Source organism: Radiomyces spectabilis, assembly GCF_025331425.1.
Source record: "Radiomyces spectabilis strain NRRL 2753 chromosome Unknown BYT42scaffold_11, whole genome shotgun sequence".
NCBI classification, from domain to species: domain Eukaryota; kingdom Fungi; phylum Mucoromycota; class Mucoromycetes; order Mucorales; family Radiomycetaceae; genus Radiomyces; species Radiomyces spectabilis.
Window position 1 is genome coordinate 729,575 of NW_026251936.1, and position 15,041 is coordinate 744,615.

Below are 15,041 nucleotides of genomic sequence, written 5' to 3' on the forward strand. Positions count from 1 at the left end.
TGTCAAAAAAGCTCCCCATTTCATATTTGAGACCGGTCGCAATTTTTTTGTCACCGCTTCCTTTTTTTTTTTTTTTTTTTTTTTCCCTTTTCTCCTTTTTTCTTTCTCTCAGCTGCTTCTTCGCCATGTCTTTGGAGCTTACTGAATTCGTTAAACGTCCTGGTGTTGGTACCGCCGGCAAGCCTGTCCGTGTTCGCAGTAACTTCTTTGAAGTCACCTCTTTCCCCACCCAAAACATCCATCATTACGATGTCACCATTGACCCTGCTAGTATGCCCCCAGCTGTGCTCCGCAAGGTCTGGAAGTCCTTTGAAGATACCGACGGTCAAGGTGTCTTGAAGGGTATCAAGTGTATCTATGACGGTCGCAAGAACGTCTTCTCCCCCAAGCCTTTGCCTTTGGGTGATGAAAACGCAATGGCGTTCGACGTAGGTTTTTTTCATCGCTATTTTTTATCGTATTTTTTTTCCTGTTTTCGTGTTGCCATTGGCCCGTTTGACAAACAAAATTTTTTTCTTGCTTAGGTCACTTTGCAAGAAGGTCCCGCCAATGCCGCCTCCAAGCGCGCTGGCAACCAGTTCAAGATCCGTATCAAGAAGGCTGGTGAAGTCAATATGGAAGAACTTCGCCGTTTCTTGAACGGCCAAAGTGCCTGCACCTCCAACTGTTTGACTGGTAAATTTTTATGATTTCTCCGATCAGTGTTCACACGTTCTAAAAAATCTGCTTTCACTTGCAGCTATTATGGTGCTCGATGTCCTTATCCGTCACATGCCCAGCATGAAACACGCTACTGTGGGTCGTTCTTTCTACACCCCCGCTGATAGCCGTCCTCTTCCTAACGGTGCTGAAGTCTGGCAAGGTTTCTACCAATCGGCTCGTCCCACCGCAGGTAAAGTTGCACACTCTTTTGACGACCTATGCAATGCTAAGACTTTTTTATTTTTATTTTTCAGGCAAAATGATGATCAACATCGACGTCAGCGCGACCGCCTTTTATGAATCGGGTCCTCTTCCTGAAATCGTCGTCAAGGTTTTGGGTCGTCGCAGCATGGATGATCTCCGCCGTGGTATCTCTGACCGCGATCGCCAGAAGCTTGAAAAGGCTTTGAAGGGCCTCAAGATCCAAGTCGTCCATCGCGGTGAAGTCAAGCGCCAGTACAAGATTAACAAGTTGACTCCCAGCACTCCTGACCGCACCAACTTCAAGGACGAGTCCGGTGCTGAAATGACCGTGGCCGCTTATTTCCAGAAGCAATATGGCATGCGCTTGTCTTGTCCTTTCTTGCCTTGCGTTGTTGTCAAGAAGGATATCTTCCTTCCCATGGAAGTCTGTGTTATCGTCAAGGGTCAACGTTACATGAAGAAGTTGAACGAGAAGCAGACCGCTGAAATGATCAAGTTCACTTGCCAGAAGCCGAACGTCCGTGCCAACAAGATCAACAACGGTCTCCAGTTGTTGGAATACCGCAACAACCCTTACTTGCAACAGTTTGGCATGAGCGTCAAGCCCGAAATGGCCATGGTCAATGCTCGTGTGTTGCAAACCCCCAAGATCTCCTACCATCCTTCGTCCCAGGAAGCCACTTTCGCTCCCATGGCTGGTGCTTGGAACTTGCGTGGCAAGAAGGTCGCTCAAGGTGCCGTCCTTGGTTCCTGGTCCGTGGTTAACTTTGCTGGTCCTATTCCCCCACCTGTTATCCAGCGCTTCGTTCGCGAATTGTGTCAAACGTTCATTGACACTGGTTTGGTAAGTTGCCGTTTTCACCCCCAAAAAAAAAGAACCCACTTTTTTTGGTTGGAATTCAGCCAATTTTTTTGTAATTTTATGAAAGTTCGGATAATTACAAATTATTTCTTTTTTTTTTTTTTTTGTTCCTCTTTGACTCACATACATTCATTGTAATTTTTATTTTTATTTTTTTTGTTTAGAATGTTCTCAACCGCCAACCTCCTATCACCAATGCCGATCCTCAAGGCAACATTGATCGTACTTTGAAGGAAGCTTGGCTCAAGGCCGGTAACGCCGCCAAGGCCAACCCTCAGCTCATTCTTTGTATCTTGCCCAACACTGGTGTTCCTCTTTACGCCGAAATCAAGCGCGTTTCTGACACAGGTAAGGGGTGGTTGAAAAAGATAATTACGCAATACGATTTTTTTTTTACCTGCAAGGGGGATGCAGCATGAATTGAGTTTTATTCATTTGCGTTTTTATTTTTATTTTTATTTGTTATCTAGTCCTCGGTGTCTCTACCCAATGTGTTCAGAGCAAGCATATCAACGATGCCAAGAAGCAATATTGTGCCAACGTTTGCTTGAAGGTCAACATGAAGTTGGGTGGCATGAACTTGTTCTTGGCTCCTCCTATGATTCCCTTCATTTCTTCTCGTCCCACTATTCTCTTTGGTGCCGATGTTACCCATCCTGCTCCTGGTGAGACCAACCGTCCTTCCATTGCTGCAGTCACTGCAAGCATGGATGCTCGTGCTTCTCGTTATGCTTCGGCTATCCGTGTCCAGGCCAACCGTACTGAAATCGTGGCCGATTTGGCCAACATGGTCAAGGAACTCTTGAAGAACTTTTACCAGTCCTGTGGTCAGAAGCCTGAACGTATTCTGTTCTACCGTGATGGTGTTTCCGAAGGTCAATTCCAGGCTGTCAAAGATAACGAAATCGCCGCCATCCGTGCCGCTTGTGCTTCCCTCGATAAGAACTACAAGCCCCCGATTACCTTTGTGGTCGTACAGAAGCGTCACCACGCTCGTTTCTTCCCCGTTGAACAGCGCGATGCTGATCGTACCGGTAACTGTATGCCTGGTACCGTGGTTGATACTGGTATTGTCCATCCTTTCGAGTTCGATTTCTACCTCCAGTCGCACGCTGGTTTGCAAGGTACCTCGCGTCCTACACATTACCACGTCTTGCGTGACGAGAACGGTTTCACTGCCGATGCTCTTCAAGAATTGACCTACCGTCTGTGCTACATCTATGGTCGTGCCACCCGTGCTGTGTCCATTGTGCCTCCCGCTTACTATGCTGATTTGGTCGCTGCTCGCGCTCGCTTCCATCGTCGCGGTGAGAACTGGTCTGACACCGATGCCACCAGTGAAAGTATGGACTCTGAAGCCCAAATGGCAAGCTTCGCTGTTGTGAAGCCCGAATTACAGAAAGGTAAGCACTTTTTTTTTTTTTTTTTTTTTTTTTTGAAAAGTTGAATCTGAATTGTGAGCTAATCTTATTTTTCCCCCCCTTTTTTTTTTAGTGATGTACTTTATGTAAACTCTTCTCTTTCTCTATTTCTCTATCACATCACAAATTCATGTCCTATATTTTGCAACTTATCCTTGAATCGAAATAACGAATACCTCTTTGAACAATCGACATATGGATCTTTCTCATTTCTTTCATCTTCATTTGATTCCCGTCTAAAAATTGTCTTTACTTTACGATTCCAAAAAAAAAGTAAAAGAAAAGTGATGCTCTTATGAAAAAAAAATGCAGTTGACAACGTCTGTGTTTTGGTTTGATATCAATATAGGGAAGGGGGATGTCTTTGGGCGTATTTTAATGTCTTCGTTTTCCAGGTGTTTTCTTGTATGTTTTTTTGCCGGTTAACAGATCAACATAATCGGGACCTTCATCTTTGGCCGTTTTCTTGGTCGGTTTCTTTTTGGCACTTGTGTCGTCAATATCCATCGCAGCTGCATCCGTCTTGACAATGGCATCGGCCAAAGCCGTTTTTTTGGCAGGTTGCTGCTGTTGCTGTTGCTGCTTTTTCGCGATCACCGGGGTGGTTGTAGCCAACTTTCGCAGGGCGTTTCCCTCTTTCTCCTTCTTTGTAGGACGTTTGTAGAATTTCGCACTTTTCCCCATGACGATCTATTGTGTGTGGTATAGCGCACAGAAATGAAAACTGGACCGAAATTTCCTGCAAAGCGCCCAAAAGTGAAGAAACCCCAGCGGCCCGCCACTGGGCAGGTAAACCAATTAGGGTTGGCTAAGCCACTATGCTACAATGCTGTGGTGATGAATGAGGGAACATGACGTATACTTTTATTGAAACTAATGATGTATAAAAGCATAATAGCATAACAAGAATGTCTAATTTATTCACACAGTCTTCAAAGTGATCAATGGTAAAGAAAATAGCATGGAAAAGCTTAGTATGGAGGTGCACGGGCAGAGAATGGAGTTGCTGGTTTTTTTTCTGTTTACCAAAATTTTTTCTGTGACCGACAAGCTTTTTTTTTCGTTTTTTTTTTTATAGCCTTATTTTGGACACAACATTTTTTCCTTCCCTCTCTTTTCTAACAAAAAACCAGACAAAATGTCCTTCACTATCGAAACTGGCTTGGCTTTCAAGATTTTGAACGGCTACTTTGAGAACGCTTCCTACGTCAAGGGGTAAGATTCCAACTGCACAAATTGGAAAAAGAATGGAAAGTGGAATGGGAATAAACTAAACAACGGCTGGATATGGCATGTAGTTTCGAAGCCTCTGATGCTGATAAGGCCGTCTTCGATTCTCTTCCCGAAGGTCCTTCCCCCTCTGCCTACCCCCATTTGGCCAGATGGTACAACCACATTGCCGCCGTCAAGGGCTACACCGTGAAGTAAGTTGGATATTGTCGAGGACCCAGTGTGGTTTGCCATGGTTACTAATGGAGCCATTGGTTTTATTTTTTTCTCTCTCTTTTCAGGGCTGCTGTTGAAGGTGCCACCGTTGCTGCCAAGACCGAGAAGGCTGCTGAAGAAGATGAAGATGACATTGATCTCTTCGGTTCTGACGACGAGGATGTTGATGAGGAAGCTGAGAAGATCAAGGCTCAGCGTATTGCTGAATACAACGCCAAGAAGGCTGCTAAGCCCAAGCCTATTGCCAAGACCACCGTTACTCTCGAAGTCAAGCCTTGGGATGACGAGACTGATATGGAAGCCTTGACTCAGGGTGTCCGCGATATCCAAATGGACGGTCTTTTGTGGGGTGGTTCCCAGCTCGTTGCCATTGGTTTCGGTATCAAGAAGCTCCAGATCAACTGTGTTGTTGAAGATGACAAGGTTATGTTGGATGACTTGACCGACAAGATCACCGAATTGGAAGACTATGTCCAATCCGTTGACATTGCTGCCATGCAGAAGATCTAAACTGGTTTTACATTGTTAAAAAAATAATCAAAATAAAGGAAGGAAAAAACAGTGCATTTAGTATCCATTTTCTTCAAAACTGAAAAAAACTGTTATGCTGTTCAAGAATGTGAATTGAGGAATTTCTTGCGTCATTTGCACTACGACTCTGTTTAAATAGTGATGAAACTATTACTATCCATAGCCGAGTTTTTTCTTTTTTTCTTACTGCTTTTTTTACTCATGCTTGCAAGATGTGCCACTAGAACAAAGACATTGAAGCACCAGTGGGTGGATGATATCCTCACAGCTACAGACTATTACCAGGTTCTTTCCGTGACGCCGTCGTGCTCCAAGGAAGACATTCGAAAGGCATATATCAAGGTACAACCCTCCATCCATTTATTCCGAATAGAATGATCCCGGTGAGAACCGATCAATTCATGCTATGCGGTACGTAGAAAAGTCGCGTGTGTCATCCTGATCGGTTTGTCCCTGCTTATCCACGAGCCACGGAAAGTTTTCAATGTAATTTACTCGCCTTTTCTGCTTGCATGTAACAAAAAGATCCTGATTTGGATTTGCATGAAAAATAATAGTATTAGCCCTCGCATACGAAACCTTGAGTAACCCATCCTCCAAGTTGTTGTATGATTTATCAATTGCGGCGCCCTTGAAAGAGAGAGATTACAGCACCGAGGCAAATGCCGTGGATATATTCGAACGTGTTATAGAGCAGGTACCTTTGACAACGCCCGCATGGAAATTTTCGTCTAATCTAAATTCAAGCAATAGTTATACCTTGAAATCCTGGACGGGGAATTTCAGTGCTTGCGCACACTGATACGTAAGCAAAAATGAGAACGATGTCTGGGATAAATCGATTATATTCATGTAACAGATGTTAGATATTTTGAATTCTTCGGTCAAACGAGTTCATATCACAGACAGTATGATTGAGCATTTGGAAGCTACTTTTCTAATTATGCGAGGCGCTGTTTTATGTAGGTGAGAGGCTATACAGGCATCTGACATGCATTATCCACTCATATTTTGCTCATATTAGCTACGCGTAAATATATGCGAATCATTCAGTTTGAGGTGTTGCGGCTTTATGAAATACAGCAAGAGATACGATCACTCCCTTTCACGGATATTTGGGGACGTATACAACGGTCAATGACACTGTGCAAGGTGTTGCTTCAGTTGCCTCTCTTGATCCAGACTACTAGTCAAAAATCCGATTATGGCACCGTCTGTCAGGGCGTCCTAGGACCACACATGGAAGGCACACTGAGAGTGATGATCGATCTTCTCGAACTAGGCGAAGAACTATGCACATAATGACACTATTGCTTTCACTTACTCAAACCCCCGCTCCCCCAATTTCCTCTTTTTAAAGTTTACAACATAAAATTGAATGAAAAAATGGTATGTAAAAAAAAGTCCGAAGCCCGAGTTTGGCTTTCTCATGCCTGGACTGAAAGCGTCAAATGGTGGAGGAGTGCCTGCTTCAGGTCAATTGCTGTCCACCAAACCCATCATTCTGTGGTTCCATGATCCCGAAACCACCTTTGGACAGGACTGTGTAGTGAATCCCGACCATTTTCCCAATATACGCAACGGGCAACTGTTGAAGATTCGATTTCCTCGCAATCAACAACAACAACAACAACAACAGCAACAACAACAACAGCAGCAGCAGCAGCAACAGCAGCAGCAACAGACACCTTCTTCAAAAGTACAGGCATCCCAACAGCAACATGCCTCGGGTACAGGCGCGACATCCCAACAGCAACTACCGCCGAATTTCGAAAAAGAACCTCTTATCGTGAAAGCTGTATGCGTGGACAGAGAGACATTGGCTCGACAGCAACAACTGCAGGTAGCCTCTGGAAAATGGTCTATCAAGATAAAGGGATTAATCGACTGTTTTCCAGATATCTATTTCAAAGGATATTGCGGAGCGTTTTAATCTTCGATTTCGACCTGAAGTTTATGTGGAATTGGTAATGGCTTTCCCGTTTTGCTGGATGGCGGCGTTTCGTACAACCAAATAGATGGCTCATTGCTCGACATAGATTGACCCGAGAGCCGTTTCGTTGGACCATGTGGAACTGTCTTTTAAAGAGCAATATATCGGAAGAAGTGATATGTGGCGTACCCAGCAAAGCTTGAAGGGAACGTGTGTCTATGCAGAAAAGAAAATCATTTACGCCGGCGTAATCAAGGCAGCTGTAAAAAAGCTGTACAGCAACGACCGGGAGGTAAGTCCTTGGCCAAAACAAATGGGCGCGATAGAAGAGTAATTTAACCGTTACCGCTGCAGGTCACCTCTGGTTACATCAGCGACACGACTCGGTTCATCTTTCGCTCAGGGTCGGCCAAGTATTTCGTATACATCCAAATGTCGCGCGAAATGTGGGAATTTGACGAAGATGGTGAATTGTACTTTGAGAAAGTGGTGAACAATTTCTTACCCCAGTTATTCACGCGGTGGAAGGAACAAGGCACCAACCACGTTGTATCCATTGTCCTGTTTACCCGTGTTTACTACGACGCCGAAGATCCATTGGATGAACTCATTATCAAGGGAGAAGACGGTCGCTACTACAAAGACTTTTACAAAGTACTGGCGGATTGGGAAACCACCGATGACTGGATGTCCATCATCGGCGCTTTGAAGGAAGAACAGTTAAAGTTCCAACCCAGTGTGCTGATGCGCGTTGAGAAGGAACGCACTATTGTATGTGGCCGGATCGGCATGGCTTTTGAAGGCAATATCCTGGAGGCTGTCAACTTGGCATTGAATCCATTTGATAAGCATTATGTCGATCGTGATCTCATGCGCACCGGTCTATCCATTATACTGGTTTCGCCTGGCGCCGGCAAATTTGCTGTCAACAAAAAGCTGCTGCGACTCACCAACGAACGCATGACCGATAACGGGATAGCCATGGACCTGGTCTGTCTTTCACCTTTACCACTTCACATCACGCCGCTTCTCTTTTACCTGTCATCTCCACCTCCGGAGTCGATCCACGAGACCGCCCCGGCCACGCGTCACCCGAAATCCACCGCAGCGGCGGTTGCCGTCGGTAATTCTCCTGAACCCAAAGTCGGCCTCACTCAGAAGCTCGCGGCCGGTTACTGGGACCCTTTATATCAAGATGACGCTTCCGCCGCTACGTATCTCTACTACTCGGTGCCTCACTGGATCGATTGCAGTTTTTATCACCACGAGACCGGTCGGTTTCTAAAGCAAGACAAGTACAAGACACGTTGCAAAATGTACGAACTGCAGATGATGGGCATCATGGAACACGATATTGCCAGTATCCAGATTCCGTACTTGACGGACGATAACCCGGAGAGCAGTACCACCCATCCTCAACGCAGTTTGCGACAGCAACGCAGCAGTAGTAGCTTGAATGATAAGCTAACCGCGGCCAAAAGTGAGGAAGGCCATCATCCTACCGTTGGAAATGGTGATGCGTATCTTTCCCAGTCCGCCAATTTCCCTTCTACCCGACGCGCTTCGTTTTTCACCACAGCAGACGGCGCTTCGCTGCGGAAATCGCGCATCACAAGCTTTGACTATGACAAGTACGACAATTTCGTCTTTAAAGATTCGCTCGAACCGCGCTTCAGTCGACGCGCACCAGCCCCGCCTCCCAAGATCACAAACAACGCCCGGCAGTCCTCGGGAGGGATTCAAAAGAACTCGTACGAAAGTCCCGAAAGACCCGACAATGATCCATGGTCGTCGCGTCACAGCACCCTCAAAACCGCCACAGCTGTACGTATATTTCATAATATCGAATCGAATCATGTAGAGAAAAAAATTTAGGTCATTCATCTGAGATATGCTTTTTGCATAGACTTGGCATCACGGCGATCAGCGACGTTTGACCTCGATCATGTCGCAGTCTCAGCAGAACACGGGTAAAATTACATTCGATAATCATATCCGCAAAGAAGATCATGGCAGCAAGTTGGCCGATTTCTTCAAAGGATCGCCCACGTATACAGGCAAAGAAGACCCCACGACACGTTATCGGACATCCAGACGTGGGACGATGAACAGCAACGATGTTAAAATTATGTGCCAGGCCACGGGGGCCGAAGGAACGCAGATTGGCGATCGACTTGTTGCTCCCGAAGATGACGAATCGGTGGTGGTCAGTTCCAGTACGGTGGATCCCGTGCCGATCAACAATAAAGGACTAACAAGGATCGACACGCGGAAAAATCATTCGCCTCGCCAAGCCATGTTATCCGGAAGTTTACCTTCGGTTCACAAGCATTCAGGTAACAGTGAGCTTGTGCGCACAAGTTTGAACGCCAATGGGGTGGCCAATCGGTCGTCGCCTTCACATACCGCCAATGGTAGAACGACCTCGGCCAAAGTATTTCTTATCAATCCGTGCAACCCGGCCGACCATATTCTGTTCACGTCACATTTGCGTCGGTGGCAGCATGCGCTTCCCAGGGTGGAACAGTATGACGGACCGATCGTGCACTGGAAATCGTTATCGACACCCGCATGCTTACCACTGACCACGGACTATTTTCCGTCCAACGAAGAGCTGAAAATGTTTTATAATCACTACATGTACACCGTTTCCGCCAGTGAAGACGCCAACCTGTATCAGGCCGGTGACAGCAGTCTGTCCGAGCATAAAAAGACGGAAAACTTATTGACGGAAATGATCAGTCAACGTTTAGCCCAAGGATTTCAAATCATTGTCGACATCACCGGCAGTTCCAGCTATCAGAAACCTGTCACCCGGGTGATTGGCACCACAGCAGCTGGAGGTAGCGGTCCCGATGGGGCCGGATACGGTACGACGACCGGAGCAACGAATGGAAAAGAGGGCAAGGAACTGGTGGCGCCCACGGTGGGTACGCATGGGAGCGCTTCGACGGGGCCCAGTTCAGGGCCAGCGCCTACGACTTCGGCGGCGGCATTAAAACCGACACCTGGTCAGGGCAGCTTGCAAGAAGAGGCGGATAAGATGCGCTGGAAGCATATGGTATGGTGGCTGTCCATGGGCCATCAAGTGCATCAGCTTACCTTTGACTCCTCGGGACAAAATGTGGAAGTCCGTCGCTATGTTCGCATCATTGATTTCGATATCCAGAAAATGTCGTACAAATGCGCGATCTGGCCAAAGAATGTGCCGACCTATCGTGCCAAAAGTGTTACATTCAGTTATCCGAGTTTGCTTTACGCTTGGAATTATCTGGACCATCTGGTCGCGGGTTACCAGGAAGAACTGACCGACAATCTTCGGTTCTGGCGAGCCCGGTTTATTGTGATTCCCCGCGAATCGCTTCCTTCCAACATGCCACTCACCGGGGTTTCCCATGATCACCTTGATGAAGAAGAAAAGCGGTTGGCGCTCTTCGATACCTGGATCCAAAACTTGCGCAAAGCCAAATGGCTGGCACCCAAAGAACGCGAAGAAATGCAACGACGACGAAAAAAGGAACTGGGAAATTCTGACTTTGGGTTGAAACTCACGACGATGGATCCTTCGGCTTATCTGACAAGCGAGGCGGCCAAGACGCTTCCTGCCAACGGAGAGTCCTTGGTCAGTCAGCACAGCAGCTTGCTGTCATCGATCGGTAGTCTGGCTCAGCCCTTGGGACTGTCTAAGGAATCCAAGATAAAAGATATCGCTTTGGCCATGCGCGACCCCAAAGTGGGGTTGAAAATGGCGGATCGACGCTGGCACTTTAAGGTGTTTCGAAACGCTTTTATTGGCAGTGAATTTGTGGACTGGTTGATTAGTCAATTTGACGACATTCATACGAGAGAGGAAGCAGTGGTTTTCGGTAATACGTTGATGCAGCGCAAACCTCCCCTGTTCGTGTCTTCCACCAATCGACATGGGCTGCTGGATGGCCACTACTTTTATCATCTTCACGGGGACTTGGCGCCAGGGCAACAGCGCGCTTGGTTTCTGAATAATGCGGCTGCGCTTGGACGCAAGAATACCCACACGAGTTCGCCTGTGCTGGCCAACGGCAACCGGGACAAGGAGACAGGATCGACTGGAGCAGCAGCGACGGCCGCGAACACGCTGGATGGGCAAGGTGTCCGCTCAGCTGCGACCAAGCCCCATTATCCGACAACGACGATTGATTTTGAAATGTCAAAATCGATGATTATTGATGTGGATCCTTACAAGAAGAGCGATCGTCGGGAAACGGCGATTTTGCATTACGACACATTGCATAACCCCAACAACTGCTACCATTTCCAGATCAATTGGTTAGGCTGCACGGCGCAACTGGTGCAAGAATTGTTGCAAAACTGGGGTCGACAAGCGGAACGGTGTGGTCTGAAAATTGTCGAAGGGTCGGTGGAACAGGCTTACGAAGATTCAGAAAACAATAATCCGTTCCAGTGTCCTGTACCGATTGAACTGGCTCAGTTGCCGCCCCCGGTGGAGGAATTGACGGCCAAGTACGAAGTGCCGAATGAATTCTACAAGATTGCTCTTGTGCGGCATTTGGGCTTTGTCCTGGATGTGGAAGCGGACACCAAGTTTGAACGAGCCAAAGCCGAAGGAATCCATGTGTGTTATTCGTACATCAAGGAGCCGTACAAGTACGATCAGTATATCCATAAATCCGGAGTCGCGTTTGTGCAAATTCGCCCTGGTCAACAAGGGTTCTACTGGGTGAACAATCGATTGCATACCAACCACACGCCGGCTTTGGCGGCCAGTCGTCGACGTGATTCGAGTTCCTATATGAAACATCCCGATTCGCTGAGGACCAAATTTCAGGAAAAATGTGCTGATGCCAAGTGGCTTGCCGAATTTTGGGAAACCACACGCAACAATCTCCTGCAAGCTAACGGCGAAGAAGACCAACACGGCGTACGTACGTGGGTATTTGAAAATGCACGTTCAATTACGGAACATTATGTGACTGGAGGAGTGGATGGTAATGAACCCGGCCTGACCATGGAACCTCAAGAAACCGTTGCTGCTCCTGGCACTGTTCCGTTGGAAGGCCAAACTCATGACAGTCCATTTCACTCCCCGGTTCCGCACACATCCTCTTCGGTGGCGGTTGCACCTCAACCAAATTCATCCTCTTCATCGCCTCCACCTCCATCAACCGCACCCTCCGCCCCGCCGTCTTCTACACCCTCACATATTACAACAGAGTTGCCTTCTACCCAGGGATCAAACAACCAGCCGCCAGGAAACGCATCATAACACTCTATTTCCCCCACCGGGACGATCGTTGCCTATTTAGCAATGATTTATATTCTGTTTTTTCCACCATGCCCCTATCCTTCCCCCCTTTTACATTCTCGTTCGCCATCAAAAACAAACGATCACTTTATCATCCAATCACTGCATTCCAATGTAACCCATATCATTTAGATGCAACAATAAAATTGAAACTGTAAGTTTCAGAGGAAAACAAACCGAGACGCGTATTGACGAAATAAAGTTTGGATTAAAACCCGGGTGAGAAACAAAATCATGAGAAAGAAAGGGGGCTACGACGATCTATTCAACGTTTTCATCGACAGCAAAAAGACAAATGCAAAACAAATGAATGTAGAAAACTAACGGCAAAAGAAAAGCAATGTATTGAAAGAAAGAAAGAACACCATTCAAACAGTAAATGAAGATGCCTTGCAAGAAGAAAAAAGGGGAATTGAGAAAAAGGGTATATAAAAAAAAAGAAAATGCAAAAAGAAAAGTAAACTTGAAGAGGATCAGAAGAAGAAAAAAAGGAGATGATAAGCAACAGAAGAGTGAATCTAAGAGGAAAACATGCATACACCAACAGAAAGCACACGCACACATACGCGCGTTGACAGTTTACAAGTATGCATGGATGCATATATGCAGATACGGACCATCAAGCATCTACGCATGATACACAGCCATGTTGCCGGGGAAAAAGCGAAAGAAAAACAAGTGAGTGATTACGAAAATGAATGAACCTGTATAGAAAAAAAGAAAAAGGCAAAACGTAAATGGGAATGCAACGGGGAACAATGCAAAAAGGAATTAGAAGAAAGGAAAATAAGAGGTGATGGGGATGTGTTCTTTTTCTTTTTGTTTTACAGATGGCCAATGGTATACATGTTCTCCAGGGCTTGTTTTTGAAGTACACTTTCCTGGAACCTGTTTAATGGATACCATAGTTTACAGTTAAAACATCGACATCAAGGAAAATGCTTATGCAATGTCAGAGGGGAAAAAAATAAACTTTAACTTACTTCTTCAATTGTTCGTTTTCGTGCACTAAGCGTTCCAATTCAGCCAAGATCGTCATTTGGGTATCCTTCAAATGCTGAATATGCTGAACAGTTCGATGTAACAAAGCCACTTTACTCATTTTCTTGTTCAAGCACGTCGGCAACTCGTTTCGCAAATCCTCGAAACCGTCCTTGATCTGAGCACGACGTTTTTGCTCCGATTGGATATGAATTTGTCGTCGCATCTCGGCCGAAGTCATGCCGTTCCTGGAAAAAAAAAAGCGGAACACTCGTTAAGACGCTTTCATGCAGTTTGTCGCCGGCATTTTTCAAGGTACATTGGTGTGATAAAACTTACATGATATTAGTATCCTCATCATTATCCGAGGATTCTTCGTTGCTACGTGATGGTTGTTGATGTTGTTCCTGTGATTGTTGCTGTTGTTGTTGGGGGTGTTGTTGTTGTTGCTGTTGACTACTGTTATTGTTTTGCCAATGGTTGTTTTGGTCCTGATAATGACGCCGCTGCTTCTTACGGTGAGGTCCTGTGGTGGACTGCTCATACGTTTCTTTGGAGTACTGCAAAAATTCGGGATAAAACGCTTCGGGCAACGAAGACGCTTTGGCAAAGGTTTCGTTGAGGAACTCCACGGAAGAACTGGACATGGTGGAATGGGTGGTGGTGGAAGAAGAAGAAGCGACTAACATGGGCGGTTCGGGTGGCATGATAGTCGAAGGCGCACATACACCATGGTGGGATGGTGACGACGTGGACAGCATGAGTGATTCAGGAGAACTCATCTGGGTGAACTGCTGCTGATCGTAATAGCAAGGTGGTTGCTGTTGCATTCCATAGAAATTGTCGGAATACATCATGGGCTGGTCTGTCATGTCGAAAGTGGAGGTATAAGTTTCAGGCACAGTAAGTGGTGGGGTGGGCTTATGGGTTATAAAGGAAAGGATATCTAAAAAGGGAGTGCAATGGGAGACGGGACAAGAAAAAAAATGAAGTGAAGGGGAGGGGCAAAAGAGGAGTAGAAAAGAAAAAAAAGAAGAACAAGATCACGAAGTGTTGAATGGTTCAAATATGTGAAAGCGGGATGGAGTGGATGATCGGTTGGATTTGGCAGGTATAGTAGATCTATATATATAGATGAGGAGGGTATCTGATGTAGAAAAAAATAAGATAGAAAACGACAAATGGAGAGAGGAATTAGAAAAAAGAAGTAAGGGGTTGCCTCTTTTTCTTTTTTTGTTTTTTTTCTAGTTTATTTGATGTTTCTTTTCTGGGGAAGGAGAGGAAGCTTGAATTGAAGGTTCGAATGATCAAGGATAGAACACCGATATTTAAAGACGGATCCAATTTTTTTTTTATCTTCATGTTCAACAACGTACCACCTCCTATATAGAATTCCACCTCCTTTTCTTTGCAGTTTCCAAGTTCCGATCAAGGGAGATGATTTGTATAAAAAGAAAACTAATTTTTTGAGTCCCAAAAACCGCGTCAAAAACCACAGGCAACCCCAGATTTTCATGCTGTCACGGTAAATGAAAACACACCCCGTTGAACTATAGTTTATTGTTTGTTCCGTTTCATCGTTTCTGCCAGGAAAAACCTTCAACCCTGCTCTGATCTATTTGTAAAGACGTAAATAGAACCGAAAATATCTCACTCATC

The 15,041-nt window shown here is 45.8% G+C and overlaps 8 protein-coding genes across 8 annotated transcripts; 5 read left to right on the plus strand and 3 right to left on the minus strand.

The window, feature by feature from the left end:
- Positions 1–73: 73 nt before the first annotated feature.
- On the plus strand, positions 74–3,478 carry BYT42DRAFT_580804 (Piwi domain-containing protein). The gene is made up of 7 exons (XM_051569543.1): positions 74–428; positions 525–675; positions 740–892; positions 957–1,750; positions 1,933–2,116; positions 2,239–3,171; positions 3,263–3,478. Exons 1-7 carry the CDS (start codon positions 126–128, stop codon positions 3,277–3,279), a joined length of 2,535 nt encoding a protein of 844 aa, XP_051420594.1. The 5' UTR covers positions 74–125; the 3' UTR covers positions 3,280–3,478.
- On the minus strand, positions 3,363–4,003 carry BYT42DRAFT_74362 (uncharacterized protein). The gene has a single exon (XM_051572816.1). It carries the CDS (start codon positions 3,871–3,873, stop codon positions 3,565–3,567), a length of 309 nt encoding a protein of 102 aa, XP_051420595.1. The 5' UTR covers positions 3,874–4,003; the 3' UTR covers positions 3,363–3,564.
- Positions 3,964–4,800, plus strand: BYT42DRAFT_74328 (uncharacterized protein). Its single transcript, XM_051572815.1, has 4 exons — positions 3,964–3,978; positions 4,080–4,136; positions 4,268–4,404; positions 4,488–4,800. Exons 2-4 carry the CDS (start codon positions 4,134–4,136, stop codon positions 4,615–4,617), a joined length of 270 nt encoding a protein of 89 aa, XP_051420596.1. The 5' UTR covers positions 3,964–3,978; positions 4,080–4,133; the 3' UTR covers positions 4,618–4,800.
- On the plus strand, positions 4,744–5,145 carry BYT42DRAFT_580809 (elongation factor 1 delta 2; the record flags this gene model as incomplete). Its single annotated transcript, XM_051569544.1, has 1 exon — positions 4,744–5,145. A coding segment is annotated over one exon (402 nt), but the record flags the coding sequence as incomplete, so codon positions are not given.
- Positions 5,146–5,342: 197 nt separating this feature from the next.
- On the plus strand, positions 5,343–6,508 carry BYT42DRAFT_580810 (uncharacterized protein). The gene is made up of 6 exons (XM_051569545.1): positions 5,343–5,508; positions 5,586–5,652; positions 5,724–5,863; positions 5,920–5,971; positions 6,033–6,128; positions 6,191–6,508. Exons 1-6 carry the CDS (start codon positions 5,368–5,370, stop codon positions 6,466–6,468), a joined length of 774 nt encoding a protein of 257 aa, XP_051420598.1. The 5' UTR covers positions 5,343–5,367; the 3' UTR covers positions 6,469–6,508.
- Positions 6,509–6,582: 74 nt separating this feature from the next.
- Positions 6,583–12,598, plus strand: BYT42DRAFT_607223 (uncharacterized protein). Its single transcript, XM_051571168.1, has 5 exons — positions 6,583–7,009; positions 7,065–7,133; positions 7,206–7,391; positions 7,454–8,923; positions 9,006–12,598. Exons 1-5 carry the CDS (start codon positions 6,596–6,598, stop codon positions 12,360–12,362), a joined length of 5,496 nt encoding a protein of 1,831 aa, XP_051420599.1. The 5' UTR covers positions 6,583–6,595; the 3' UTR covers positions 12,363–12,598.
- On the minus strand, positions 12,599–13,405 carry BYT42DRAFT_580812 (uncharacterized protein). The gene has a single exon (XM_051569546.1). The coding sequence runs from the start codon at positions 13,000–13,002 to the stop codon at positions 12,676–12,678; it is 327 nt and encodes a 108-aa protein (XP_051420600.1). The 5' UTR covers positions 13,003–13,405; the 3' UTR covers positions 12,599–12,675.
- Positions 13,114–14,442, minus strand: BYT42DRAFT_74419 (uncharacterized protein). Its single transcript, XM_051572817.1, has 3 exons — positions 13,722–14,442; positions 13,385–13,630; positions 13,114–13,289 (listed from the first exon to the last, which is right to left on the minus strand). The coding sequence occupies exons 1-3, from the start codon at positions 14,252–14,254 to the stop codon at positions 13,226–13,228; spliced, it is 843 nt and encodes a 280-aa protein (XP_051420601.1). The 5' UTR covers positions 14,255–14,442; the 3' UTR covers positions 13,114–13,225.
- Positions 14,443–15,041: the final 599 nt, after the last annotated feature.

Coding starts and splice junctions, on each gene's coding strand:
- BYT42DRAFT_580804 (XM_051569543.1), top strand. CDS start 126: ATGTCTTTGGAGCTTACTGAATTCGTTAAACGTCCTGGTGTTGGTACC. Junction 676..739: donor CACCTCCAACTGTTTGACTG/GTAAATTTTTAT, acceptor TTTCACTTGCAG/CTATTATGGTGCTCGATGTC. Junction 2,117..2,238: donor CAAGCGCGTTTCTGACACAG/GTAAGGGGTGGT, acceptor TTTGTTATCTAG/TCCTCGGTGTCTCTACCCAA.
- BYT42DRAFT_74362 (XM_051572816.1), bottom strand. CDS start 3,873: ATGGGGAAAAGTGCGAAATTCTACAAACGTCCTACAAAGAAGGAGAAA.
- BYT42DRAFT_74328 (XM_051572815.1), top strand. Junction 4,405..4,487: donor AACGCTTCCTACGTCAAGGG/GTAAGATTCCAA, acceptor TATGGCATGTAG/TTTCGAAGCCTCTGATGCTG.
- BYT42DRAFT_580810 (XM_051569545.1), top strand. CDS start 5,368: ATGCTTGCAAGATGTGCCACTAGAACAAAGACATTGAAGCACCAGTGG. Junction 5,972..6,032: donor GTGCTTGCGCACACTGATAC/GTAAGCAAAAAT, acceptor AACAGATGTTAG/ATATTTTGAATTCTTCGGTC. Junction 6,129..6,190: donor TATGCGAGGCGCTGTTTTAT/GTAGGTGAGAGG, acceptor TGCTCATATTAG/CTACGCGTAAATATATGCGA.
- BYT42DRAFT_607223 (XM_051571168.1), top strand. CDS start 6,596: ATGCCTGGACTGAAAGCGTCAAATGGTGGAGGAGTGCCTGCTTCAGGT. Junction 7,134..7,205: donor CTGAAGTTTATGTGGAATTG/GTAATGGCTTTC, acceptor TGCTCGACATAG/ATTGACCCGAGAGCCGTTTC. Junction 7,392..7,453: donor TGTACAGCAACGACCGGGAG/GTAAGTCCTTGG, acceptor TTACCGCTGCAG/GTCACCTCTGGTTACATCAG.
- BYT42DRAFT_580812 (XM_051569546.1), bottom strand. CDS start 13,002: ATGCATCCATGCATACTTGTAAACTGTCAACGCGCGTATGTGTGCGTG.
- BYT42DRAFT_74419 (XM_051572817.1), bottom strand. CDS start 14,254: ATGACAGACCAGCCCATGATGTATTCCGACAATTTCTATGGAATGCAA. Junction 13,631..13,721: donor GATGAGGATACTAATATCAT/GTAAGTTTTATC, acceptor TTTTTTTTCCAG/GAACGGCATGACTTCGGCCG. Junction 13,290..13,384: donor GAAAACGAACAATTGAAGAA/GTAAGTTAAAGT, acceptor TCCATTAAACAG/GTTCCAGGAAAGTGTACTTC.